The sequence below is a fragment of the Equus quagga genome, chromosome 8 (assembly GCF_021613505.1).
Source record: "Equus quagga isolate Etosha38 chromosome 8, UCLA_HA_Equagga_1.0, whole genome shotgun sequence".
NCBI lineage: Eukaryota > Metazoa > Chordata > Mammalia > Perissodactyla > Equidae > Equus > Equus quagga.
Window position 1 is genome coordinate 21,970,421 of NC_060274.1, and position 13,766 is coordinate 21,984,186.

Genomic DNA, 13,766 nt, shown 5'->3' on the forward strand with positions numbered 1-13,766 from the left:
GGATATTAGGCTTAGAGCCATGAAATGAAATACAAACTTCAAGAAATTATTTTTTTAAATTATATAAGTAATTATATAAAAATGTGATATAAACGGGTCATTTCAATTATTTGTGAATAAATATATTAAGGTTTCCTATTGATAAATGGGCTGTCTCTAGAGGGAGCCTTTTAATGGGTACAGAAGGAATCACTGTATCGTACAGAATACTCACGTTTTAGGATATTTCTCTGCTCTAATTCCTCTGTTGTGGGCCTCTGGCTAAGTCTCCTATGATGACAGAAAGGATACACTGCAGATTACAAACAAGGCCCCCTTACTGGGAGATACAAAAGAAAACAAAAACAAAAGCTCTATTTTTTCCTGTTTTGAGAAACAAAAATCCATTACTAAACCTACAAAATAAAAATCTCCTTTCTGTTAGTTTGGAGACTAGAGACTGTGGCTAAGAAAACTCACAACTCCCCACTCTCCATTCTCCCCTCTCTTCCCTTTGGAAACAGAACCCTCTGAACTCTAGCTGTAGCCCCTGCGTGGACTTCTTGCCCCTAGCAGCAAGGGGTGGCTATAGGACTGAGTTCTTGAAATAGGATATGAGCAGCAGTGGTGTTTGTAACTTCTGCTTTTTACCCTCAAAATGACTGGGTGTGTGTTCCCTTCTCTTTTTCCTTCTTCCACAGATTAGAACTTAAGCAGGGTTGTGTGAGCCAACTTGGACCATGTAGATGAGAATATCTATGGGGATGGAAGAACAAGACAGAAGGCACTTGGGTGCCCGGCTGACTGCAAGGAGCAGAGCTCCCCACCACACTGGACCGCTGCTACCTCAGGACTGTTAAATGAACATGAAATAAACAAGCAAAAGTGCGTTGTTTGGACCACTGTACCTTTTGGTTCCTGTTAGAGCAGCTTAGCCTCTGCCCTAATTAATATACAGATAGATCATTAGGATCTAAAAGAGGCTGCTGCTGAAGAGTTCATACCAGCTCAGGAGATGCTTAATCTACACTGCACAGAGTTTTAAGTGAAACACTGTTTTCATGGCCTCAAACGGATTTACAATATATATAAAATTGTCTGGAGACATATAGCCCTTCCCATCTGCTTTCAAGAAAAGTCGGGCTCACTTGTGATCAGCAGCAAACTATTTGTATGAAAGAGCTGAATGTCCTAATAACTCCTTACAACTTTGTTCTTGGTTTTGTTTACACTATCAGTTTGTTGTTAATCACAGACAAAAACTTCCTCTGGATGTAGGTTGAATTTGTGCAAATTAAACTAATATACATGAAAGGTAATCGTAATATAATTCTATTATATTATAACTATCAATTCTAAATGCCTATAGCTGTGACAGAAATAGTACGAAGGAGTGAAATCAATGATATTTTGAATATCTTATTAAAAATTTTAATGTTTAACCTTCATTAGAGCTACCTTGAAATTAATTTAAATAATTGAGCCTGTAAAAGAACCCACTGAACATCTACACTGGCCAGATTTTGTGCCATCCACGGACCCACATATCCTGTACTACATATCTGTGCCAAAGCATCCCCAGAGACATCATCCTTCTTCTGCTTATGGAGTTTCCTCCTTCTGGAATGCCCTTCTCTCCTCCATCTACTGAAATCTTACAAACGATATAACAGTACCTTGAAAGTTTGATCTGTCCTGCAAGTGAGAATTAAAGGTTCCTGGTTCTTTGCCCCATACAGCAGTTATACACTGATTATACATCTACTAAGGCACTTTATCACACAAATAATGATAAAGATAAGATAATTATCATAGCTCTCATTAGTTCCTACTTTTAAAGTCCCAGGCACTGTGCTAGGTGCTTAACTTACATTATCTTGAATCCTCAAAAGAATTCAGCAAGGTGGCAGCCAGTCCCCATTTTACAAATGAGGAAATGAGAGATGAATTCATTTGCTTCAGATGAAATACCAGTGCATGTTACAGCCAGGACTCATACCTCGTTCTCTTGACTTAGATGTTTGTGCTTTTCACATGCAATATATAATTTCATCATGCAATATATAATTCTGTCTCTTTCGCTACACATGGAGTTCCCTACAAATCAAATATGACTTACACTTGAATGACAGCAACTAGATGGGCTGCGTTCACAGAAAAACAATTCTGCAAAATTTATATATTTACAACACTCAAAACCCTATTCTGATAAAATTTTTTATAGATACGGTCTACATGTGTAATTAGAGAGGTTCACAAACTTTTGGGGGTTGGGGTGTGCTCCTTATATAAAACAGACAGAAGAGGCGCTGTTCTCTTGGATGGTTAAACCTGGGATGAAGGAATCCCCTGCCGTTCCACCCCGAAACCCACCCACCCTTCCCTGGCTCTCCCTAGAGAAGCACGATTACATCCTCTCCAAGAAATCTTGTTGGAACAGAAAACCACTTCTCTGTGGTTATTTCATGGTGTCAACTTCTCACAACGTTCTTCATCAGTCCCCTGTTCTTGAGCGTTTGGTTTGTTTTAATTTGTCACTACGGTAAATGACCTCAAAATAAACATCTTCATAAAATATAGGGTTTTTCACCTCTTGAATTATTTCCTTCTTGTATAGTCTCTCAAATGGAATTACCATGTAAAGAAATAGACTGATTTACAATTCTTTTTTTATATTGTTAAGCCGTTCTTCAGAAATACTGAATAAGAGTGATATATACATGTCCCACTTTCTCACAAAATTGCCAACAGTGAGTTTAATTTTTAAAAGTATTCTACTAATTTAAGAGATATAATAATTATTTAAATTAATAATAAAAAAACATTTGATTTTAGGAAGTGCTTGCTATGATCCAGGCACTAGAGTGCCTTCAAAGTATCACGTTATTTAATTCTCACAAGCCCCTGCTTGGCGCTGTCTGTAAAACAGATGATGGCCGCTGAGCCTCCGCCTGCCAACCCCGAGGTTCACCACGGTCACAGAAGTCTTCCACTTCCCGGCAAGGAGAGAAATTTCCTCCCACCTCCCAATCCTGCTCTGGTATTCCAGACTGTCCCCTTCTCTCAATTTATGCACCCTGCTGTTTATGTAGAATGAGAGAAGTCAGCAAAATAAGTAATACTTAAATATGCTTAAACTGATAATGAAAAGTGAGAACTTCACCATTCACTTCTGTTAAAACTGCCAATTACGTGGACTTCCAAAGTCAGTAGTGGCAAAAGTAGAAATCCTACAAAAACTGGAGGCAGGAAGAGAAGTCAGATGATCATTTATTTGGAGCTGAAAGGGGGAAGTCTAGATATGGGGGCTATGGTTACCTGACTGGGATGGAGCTAGCCACTGAAGCTAACCAGCATGTTCAGAGTCTCGCAGCTCAAAGGGCAGAACCTCATGGCAATCACAAGAACGCTGGTGAGTCCATGTGTCGGGCCTGCTGCCTGTCTGGGTGAATAAAGCTTTGCTGGAACACAGCCACACTTGCTTGCTTACGTATGGTCTATGGCTGCGCGCATGCTACAACAGCACAGCTGAGTAGCTGCAACAGAGACCTTCGGGGCAGCAAAGCCTAAAATATTCACTAACTGGTCTTTACAGAAAAAGTTCGTCAACGCCTGGATCAGGGTTTGGTGTCTTCAAAGCCAATGACTAGCTGGACCAGAGGGCAGGTTCTTGGAGTGGTTCACCATCCAGAACCCACTGTTAAAAGATCAGACAGGCCAGGCGCGCCCTTTCACAAAGAATTCACCATGATTTCCGTTAGGCAGGAAACTGCCGGAGGGAGAAAAGGATGAATTAGCCAGGGCTGAACTACAATTTCAGCAATTACCTGACCAGCTTGGTTCCAATCTGTTGTCGGATTTCCTGTCTCTCTTCTTCAGATGTTCGCTGCAAGATGTTTTTGTCCTCTAACTCTTTCTTGGATGGTCTGTTGCCAAGTTTGATAGCAAGAGTATCCCTTCGCCGTATTTTGCTAGCCAAAGCACCTGAGCATTGGGAAAGGCAGAAATGCAGAGAAAGGGGCTTTTAGCGAACGCACTCAGGTTACTTGTGGCATGACTTTAGACAGAGTCCAGACCAAATCCTCTTTTTTAAGTTCTAATCTTTTATTTATACCAAAACCACAATTGATTATACTTTAACTTTCCTGGCTACAAAGAAGCTAACTTATCAATAATATTTTAATATACCTTTTTAGCTTATCTCATTTTCTAGTCTTTTTTTTTTTGAGGTAATATTGTGTATGGTGACAGATGGAGACTAGACTTTGAGTGGTGAAGACGATGTGACCTCTCCAGACCGAATTCCACATGCGGGAGTGGAATTTTAATTAACCTAAGGGAAAAAAAGTTTTTGAGTTGGATGTAGTTCATTTTGGAAAACTGAAGAACTATTTTTAAAAATGTTCTGAGAAATGTTGGGGCACCATGAAAAACCCTGCAAGTATCACCTCATCATTTGGAAAGTGATATCTGAAGTTTACTTTTTGAGATGGCGTATTCTGGAAATTGCACAATGCCTTCTCTTTCTTAAGTCTTAAAAACTCAGCCCCTTTAATTATTCTGCATAGTAAATCCTTGACTTTCCTTCTCCTCAGAAACCACACTGACGAAAGTCTACCTTTGATATCACCGTTTTAATCCTCAATTACCCAGGAATCCTTGATATCTCAAGAGTGGATAGTTGACACCCGATGGATGATAATGGTTTTTGTTGTTGTTCAGCACAAACTAGAAGGAATTTGACAAACTGCTCTTTAATCATTAATATACCATTAACTTTTCATAATCTATAAATTCAATTCCATAGCGAATCCCTCCCAAGTCATCCTGCTCAGAAGTTTTTAAAAAAATAGCAGTTTCCAGTTCCCCACACTAGAAATGGCTGGCTTTATCCACCTCACTATCATTCCTTCTTAGAAGGCATACTATCCTACTCATGGTAGATGAGTACTTTCAATTTTTAAAAACTATTTGTTATTTTTGACTCATTCCTCTCTCCCCTCTCTTTAAACCCTAGTATGAAACTGAGTGAAACTCTCAAACACCTCCAATGAGTAATCCAGTGAGTCCTGCATTGATGCTCTTTATTCAAGAAAGGTCCCTCCCACAACTAGAAGGACATGCAACTAAGATATACAACTGTGTACAGGGGGAGTTTGGGGAGATAAAGCAGAAAAAAAAAAAGAAAGGTCCCAGGGCGGAAGGGCCATCTTGTGATCAATCTGAGAAAGGCCTCTGTCATTAGAAAGCTTTGGCTCTCTTACATATACACATATGCATACCTGCCTCAGTCGAGGGCCTGACCCCTCCCCACCCCCCGTGGCATCATCTTCCAGAAACACCTGCCATCAAAAGCTAAATCTTAGAATATACAGATTTCTAATTTGAGAAAGGGAGATGAGAGGAAAGAAAACATCAGAGGTCTGGTTCCTGATGAGGCCTTCGTTCTTTATAAAACATAGCTGCTTCTGTCCACCACCCACTTTCCTCCCTACCTCTTGAAAAGAGTCTTACTTTCTCCACTGCCGTCCTCGTCCTCATCCTCTTCATCATCGTCATCATCGGTGTACAAGATAGGCCCATCAGAGTCCGAGTCATTGGCCTGGTACTCCCTACGGCCTTCGTCTTCTGGGGCACTGAAGGATTTTGAGGATTCTCCCATCAGCCCAGGAGTCAGTAGCTGAGGTGCTGCCTTTCCCAGCTCGTCTTTGGTTGTAAAACTGCTAAAGGCACAAAAACACAGAGGTGGTGTGAAGCTCAGAGCAACCCTCAAGGACGATGCCAACAGCATGAGAAGGAACTCCGGTTTCAGGAGCATCCCTCCGGCTGGCAAAAGGAGACGGCAAACACAGGCTAGCTAAAGTCCCGGAATGGAAGAGCAGTACTGTATTACTCAATTCTCAAGGTTTTAGATTCTTCATCTGTAAAAGGAAATAGATTGACTAGATGGTATTCAATATATTCAGTACATGAATATGGGAAAAGTCTATTTTGCAAATTTATTTTTCCCTAGCAAGGGGTTCAGTGGAAAGAACAACGGGTTAGAAGCTCCCGGATATTTGACTTTGTCCATACTTTTTCTTTGACCTGTAACTCCTACTTATTCTTTAGGTCTCAGTTAAAGCCTCAGCTCCTTCAGGAATCAGTCACTGGCCTTCAGTGGAGTTCCCCGGCCCACCTCTCTGCTCCCAGGGTGACCCATTGGCGCACTTAGCGCACTGCACCTCAACCACCATCTACTTGTCAGCCTACCCAACCCCCAAAGTTCCCTGACAAGAGGGACTCGTATCATTTTGCAGCCCAGCACCTAGGAGAATAGTGACATCTTATTTAACTGACATATGAATTAACCCTATTTTCATCTCAGCCAGGGCATCAACAGTCAAAAATCACGTCTTCTCTCTGTGCTTTAGTTTCTCCATTTGTAGAACTACCTCTCATAGGACTAAATTGATAACATGAGATGGAAAATGTGAAAGTTAAGTGGACTCTTTAGAAGAAAGGTGGTAAGGATGCAATAATTTTTTGTTATTGAGCTTGGTAAGAGTCTCTGGTTTAAAATTATTATAAATACACAGAGCTTGCCAATTTCATAGACTAGAATAAAAAAATACACTTTACATCAAAAACATATATCAAAAACAATGTAATCTTCATTTTAAGATACAGAACACCCCCAAATTGCTTTTTTTTTTATTGTGGTAACATTGGTTTATAGCATTATATAAATTTCAGGTGTACATCATTACATTTTGATTTCTGCATAGATTACATCATCTTTGCCACCCAGAGACCAATTACCATCCATCACCACACACATGTGCCTAAGCACCCCTTTTGCCCTCCCCTAAGCTGCGTTCTGATATAAACAGAAGAATTCAAATTTAGGTCACACATCTGAAAGACCGCTTAATGGAAAACACGTGCTCGCTGCTCTCACTAACTAAAAAACCAAAAAAACAGGTAAACTTTGTCAGAATCTGAGGTATTAAAAATTCTACTGCGTGGTTATAAGCCTAAATGCTCTCAAAATTCTCTGTTTTTTCACTTATTAGAAAAATCCGACCACCGAAATTCTTTTCAAAGGGGAAAATATGAAATTTCATTCTTTATTTTGTAAAATATACATAACATAAAATTTACCATTTTAACTTTTTTAAGCGTACAGTTCAATGGGATTAAGCACATTCACACTGTTGTGACCACCCCCACCATCACCTCCAGAATTTTTCGTCTTCCCCGACGGAAACTCTGCACCATTAAACACCAACTGCCCACTCCTCCTCCCCTAGCCCCCGGCAACCATCATTCTGCTTTCCGTCTCTATGAATTTTATTATTCTAGTTGCTTCCTATAAGTGAAATCATACATTTGTCCTTTTGCGTCTGACAACTTCACTTAGCACGTCTTTGAGGTTCATCCACGTTGTAGCATGTGTCAGAATTTCCTTCCTTTTTAAGGGTGAACACTATTCCATTGTATGTATACCCACCTCATTTTGTTTACCCATTCATCAGTTGATGGATATTTGGGTTGTTTCTACCTTATGGTGGTTGTGAATAATCCTGCTCTGGACATCAGTATACAAACATCTGTTCGAGTATCCATTTTCAACGTTTTTGACTACATACACAGAAGTGGAATAGCTGGATCATACGGTAATTCTATGTTTAATTTTTTGAGGAACCACCACACGGTTTCCACAGTACGAAATCTCATTTTCAATAAAAGATCTATTTTATGGGAAAACTTTTCCACAGTCTGGATTTCTCGTCGATTGCCCCTGGAGGCCATTCTTGTTTGAACACTCTGCCACTGTGGGTGACCACAGCACGTTTAAAAGATATGCTAGTTAATAACACATTCTGAGAGCAGAACAAAAGTTACTTCAGGGTTGAGCCCTGGCACCACATTTCATGTCATTGTTCACTAATTTATCATGACACCGATTTGTATTTTATAACATTTTGCCGTTTTCAAAGATTTCTGTATACATTTACAGCTTACAATTGTTCTACAGTATAACGAGGGAAGACAATTTATAGTTCATGGAACCCAGGAAGGCCATGGGTGAGTCGCCCAAACAAGGTAGCAAGTCCAGTCTAGAACTCATACTTAAGACTCTTAGCCTACCTATTAAACGTTATATTGTATTTTATTTTATACTTAATATTATAAGTTATATTAAGACTATGTTATAGATCACATTTAATATTAAATATCATAATCCAAATTTCTATCGATCAACTCACTACCTGGCTCTCACGGTTTCCCCTCCGGTTCCTGGGCACACTGGACAATACAGCGCACTCCATAAATGTTCATGGAAATGGACTACACAGAGTCAGGTCCCTTTTGGACATGGGCTCCAGATGGGCTTATCAGTTTCTGCCTTAAATTATGCCAGGCATATACATTACTGATGAAGCCGTCAATGAACAGAAATCTACCAGATAGTTACCACCCTGGATTACGTGAATAGAAGTAGATATTTTTACATATGGCCACTTGTCTTTAAAGTTTTGATATTTGTATTCCAAACAGAAGCCTCTTCATAAGATGACAGGATTTTCACACATTCGTTGACTAAACATAACTGAGGGAGAGTTCTAAGTAAAGCAACTGACTAAGAGCCAGAAATTCTAATGCAAGTATCCACTTAAAAATGGAAGACAGAATTTGGAAGCGCATTTGAGAGACTCCTTATTCCAGCCTCATTAACTCTAGAGCAAACACAAACACCTGTGGGATGAATTGTAATTGACATTTTTAATTTTGAAGAATATACAGAGAAGAACATCTCTATGCCCTCTTCTAGGAACGCGTTACAGTTACCCTGAATACAGGCAAATCCATTATAAATACCCCAACGACTAATGATGTCCTGAGCTCGCTCTCTCCACTCCTAGTCTCAGTGGAAATAGAGCATAGATGCTCAGCTCTTTTGCCTGACAATCCTGCAGAGACTTCGGTTGAAGACTAATGTGAAGCCCCCAGAATGCAGCGCCGTGCTTAGCACAATACAGTGCCCTCCCTAAATGACTGTGGAAGTGGACTGGCAGAGGGTCACCTTTGGATAAAGGTTCTCTCTGTGCTCAAGACTACCTGAGCAATCACTTTACACGTTACACCTTATTCTTCAGTATACTGAACAATAAACTCATATACTCAATCTACTTTCCTAAATTCAGACCTTATCTTAAACATTCATACTTCCTGGGCATGTTGGACATTTTGGAAAAACTAATCCTAACTATAATGTTTTGCTCACTTTGCATCTCTGGTGCTCAGCATGCTGCCCAGCACATGGAAGTCAAGCAAAAAACAGACACTGAAAGACAACTGTTCAGGTCTACAGGTTGGAATTGGCCGCAGTGATGGAAAACACTCACTATAATTCAATGAGGACGCCTACAATGTGCTGGAAGTATTAAGGACACCGCAACCATTCATTTCAATGTCTTCTTTTCCCATATTGTTTATTAAAATGTCAAACAAAGGAAACACAGTCATCTGCAATTTAACATTTCTTTACCTTTCCTTGGCTTTCCTTCAAATGATGGTGCTCAAGACCGATAAAAACAAACAAAAAACAAGAAACAAACAAAAGAAATAGTGGAAGAGGTAGAAGGAACTGCTTTGGAAACGTATGAATTCACTCGAGAGCATGGAATCTGGTGTGCAACTCTGGGTCGCATGCTGGCTTTGCCACTCACTAACTGGGTGACCCTGGGCAGACTGTTTCACCTCCCTCAGCAGCCGTTTTGTCATCTATTAAACAGAAATATTTCAGGGACGACTTACGTGAATTAAATAACTGACAGTTCCTGACATTAAATAAGTATTCAATAAATGAAGGTTGTTATTATCAGCAATTGAATAATTAAAGTTGATACTTTAGTCTCTTGATCCAAGGCAACTTACGTAATGTACTAAATGTTTTTAAGTCTAACACGACATAGGTTTTTTTCAAAGAGGAAATATTAAATTAAATGATTTGAAGAGTGAGTTTTGGTTTTATTCTTAGAAAGAGGAGAGAAGAGGCTGGATTTAAGAGTGTGAAGCCCTCCTGAGACAGAATGGGTCATGGTGTCTACTAAACTCTGACAGTCCTCCCTTCACACCTGAGACAGGAGCGCTAACAGAGCCTATTGACCTTTAAGTAGAAAATGAATGAGACTTTTTGAGTGACTAGATGCAGGGAACGAAGGAGTATGAGGCTCCTAGGATGAAGCCCACGTTTCTGGCTTGGGGAACTAGGTGACGGCATGCCAATGGTATACCAGATTCTGTACTGGTTGCTGCGGATATAGAGGTAAATAGACACGTTGGTGAGTTTCGTCCAGTAGGTAGGGAAAATGGCTGTCAGAATGTAGTAGATGCAATAACCAATTCTATTCGGAGGAGGGTTGAAAAGCTTCATAGAGGAGAAAATATTTGAGTTGGGTAGGGAACTGAAGATCAAGAAAAAGAGCCACTCCAAGGTTGGGGGGAAAGAAGCCGGAATTTGAAAGAGAGCTTTACTGATGCTCTTTGTTTTCTTGCAGAGGAGAAGGCTAAACAACTTGGGGAAATGAAGGTAGGCAGGAGTGGGTGAGCAATGTGCACACAAATGAAACGATTTAAAATAACCACTATAAGGAAACAGAAGGAACTGTCTAGGGAACAGAATAAGGACTGCTGAGCAGTGATGAAGCAGGTTCTAAGTGGACTTGAAAGCCACAGATCTGAAGCAGTATTGGGATGTAGGACCAATGTCATTTCTGGGGCATTCCTGGTACAGGACTATGAAAAACCAACAGTTGGATTACATGTGTGTTTCCCTAACATTCACTAGATTAAATCGTAAAAGAAAACCAAGTAGGTTCCTTCATTTCAACAGAGGGGTTTAACCATCCTTAGGACTCAGCTTCATAGGGAATGGAGACGGAATATGGGGTTGGTGCCCCGACTCACCATTTTGCATTTTCTCGGCTAACACTTAAGCCAGTGGCTGAGTGGACAGCGGTTCTGTCTGTCGGCTCTTCAGTCCAGAGAAGCTGACTTGGGTCTAAGGCAGGGACGGACAGGTCGGCTCCATTGCTGACCAGGACGACAGGAGTGTCTGAGGCCATGATGCACTGCTCCTCAAGGGGAAGAGGGGGGGCCGGGGGAGGAGGCGGTGGAGCCCCTGGGGGCGGAGGGACTGTGGGCTTGGATTTGCCTGTGGTCTCCTCCTCAGTCCCAGGGACAGTCTGCTCAGGGCTGAGACCCTCCACACTGGTCTCCGAAGGCTCTCCTTTAAGGTCGGACGTGCCAGAAGTGGCTGTGTCTGAGGACGGTCGAGACGTTGGCTGCTTGCCGGTTTTTTCCTTGCCTTTTGTGATTCCCACTGTCACTGTTTTGCTAGAAACTGTCTGCTTTGATGCTTTGGGACGAGATGAAGTGGAGGAAGTAGATGGTGAAGCTGATGCTTTGGAGCCAGTTGTTTTTTTTGAATGAGAGGAACCAGCTAAAATAGAGAGATTTTGCATTACAAGTCAAAGAAGACAACACTTTATAAATAAACTAACCAAGTTGCAATTGTCAATGTTCCCTTTAAAATTTGTTGAAAAAAGTAAATAAAAGAAAATAAGCTAATAATGATAATGGTTTTATTTCCTGTTCCCTCCCTGTCTCCAATCTAGGAAAGAGCAAGTGATCCTTGAGGCAAAACCCTAAGAGACAGCAGTCCTCTGTCCTTTTCCTCTAGTCTTTAGCTGGCCAGCCAAGAGGAAATCCTCAGCTCCTTGTCCTGTGGGTCACCTGCAAAAGCCCCTGTACGCTCCAAAGGGACATTTTGGTGTGCACAGGACAGACACCAGCAGCTGTCTGGGTGCAGTACAAGGCTGGGTTCACCACAAATTATACATGTCCTCTTACGTCCTTCTGGGAATGGAGAGGCCCACACTCAGAGAGGCCAGGTATATATCACTGACTCCTCTCTGAGCCAAAAGCAAATTTACTCATCTTACTGCTAAAAGAGTGAACTCCACACCAGCTACCCCAACGGCTCCAGAGAGAGAAGGTTGCCACGCTGGCCTGTACCTCCATCTGCAGTGGTGACAGGGCAGAATAAAAACACATGGCCACGTATCGAAGTCTAGTCCCCTTCAAAACATCACAAAGGCAGAAAAAAATAATTTTTTTACAAAAAAATGTCTAAATGGGTAGTGTTTGAATAATTTGAAGGGAAAGAGTATCATTCTCAGATCTGACAACCGCTGATGCTTCCAGAAGGTGTTCATCAGAGGATGGCCGTGGCGTGTCTGCCCACTTCTGGACAGGACCGCCTTCAACCAAACTGTTTTCAGGAAAGACAGGCTAACTCTCCTTGTCTTTCTATCATCTTAGGAAACACATTTTAGCTCCTATGAGAATACTCTTTTGTTTCATGACCTTTATGATCTGTAAATTTCCCCCAATTGCTTATTCGATGTCGTATGTTCCTCCTTTTTCATAAGGAGTTAAACGATTCCACAGAACCATTAAGAATATCCTGTAAGTACCGTGTGGAGCCAACCCACATTGCACACAGACGTCACTGTAACTTACCTCTGGTTATAACTTTGTTGGAGTCAACTGGGAGGGTCAAGAGATGAAGGACAAATGAACAAGGAGACGCAAGACTTCACCAACTCTGATACACTGAAAAGAGTCCTACTTGGTGACAAGATCCAGGCTTAAAAGAAGTCTCTACGGCCTGGGAGGCTTATTATGTTAGATCTACTTAATAACCAGAATTCTCCTCCCTCAAGTCTGGGCCTGTTAATACTACTTCTTTGAAGTTAACAACCTTCATTTGCTTACAGACAAGTGTATTAAGCATACTCCTACAATGTAAGTCCATTCTAGTTTATTTTTCACAACAAAGATGCTAAGAATTTGCTGTCTAAACATGTCCAATTATTTTCTCAGGTAAGATGAACAGAATCCCTTCCATATATCAATTCTAAGAATATTTTTTTTAAGAAAATTCTTTCTTTTCTAACAGCAAAGTTTAACTTTAGCCTGGCTTAAGTTTTTTCAATGCCTGCAATGCAAATTTAAGCCATGTCATTATATTTTTCTTTAAGTGTCTTTTAAAATGACAGGATTTTGCTGAAATCAACCATGTCGCTTAAGTTATCTTGAATTTAGGCTATGACTAAAAAAAGAAACGCCATCTCTCTTAAGGTTTTTTGGGGTTTGTTTGGTGAGGAAGATTGGTCCTGAGCTAACATCCATGCCAATCTTCCTCTATTTTCTATGTGGGATGCTGCCACAGCATGGCTTGATGAGTGATGTGTAGGTCCACACCCGGGATCCAAACCTGTGAACCCCAGGCCACAAAAGTGGAGCACACAAACCCACCCACTACACCACTGGGCCAGCCCCAGTTAAGTACATTTGTTGTTAATACAGTGTGTAACAATGAAAAAGAAAAAACACGAGAGATTTTACCCTGCTTCACGGGCAAAGTGGCTGACTGTGCTAAGCTGAAATCTGGTTATCTGGAAGTCTATGTTAAGTTAGTAAGAGAGGAGGAATCTTAACTGATAGCTTTTTTAAGAGCTTGAAACATCTGACTGAAAATCAAGGGCTGCATTTGAAGTAACTTTTCCAGAAGGTCAAGATTACTCAAATAAAACACAGTTACTGTGTAGCCAGGGTTACAAACAGAGTATGAGTAGGATTCTGAAGGAGTACTTCCAACATCTGAGAAAAGGATCCTTGCACAGTGGGCTTGCCGGCATACCTCAATGCAACCCCCGCCTCTGTGATTGCCC

At 40.9% G+C, this 13,766-nt stretch overlaps 1 protein-coding gene across 5 annotated transcripts in view; it reads right to left on the bottom strand.

The window, feature by feature from the left end:
- Positions 1 to 13,766, bottom strand: part of PHACTR2 (phosphatase and actin regulator 2) — a 124,230-nt gene that overhangs the window by 36,474 nt on the left and 73,990 nt on the right. For 2 of the 5 annotated variants that reach the window (XM_046669374.1, XM_046669372.1), the window contains 4 exons: positions 10,936 to 11,470; positions 5,494 to 5,699; positions 3,807 to 3,963; positions 215 to 270 (listed from right to left, as the gene is read on the bottom strand). In XM_046669374.1, the coding sequence (XP_046525330.1) occupies positions 215 to 270; positions 3,807 to 3,963; positions 5,494 to 5,699; positions 10,936 to 11,470 (954 nt within the window). Of the gene's footprint in view, positions 1 to 214; positions 271 to 3,806; positions 3,964 to 5,493; positions 5,703 to 10,935; positions 11,471 to 13,766 lie in introns of all 5 variants that reach the window. The other 3 variants (XM_046669373.1, XM_046669371.1, XR_006889730.1) reach the window with 2 other exon arrangements.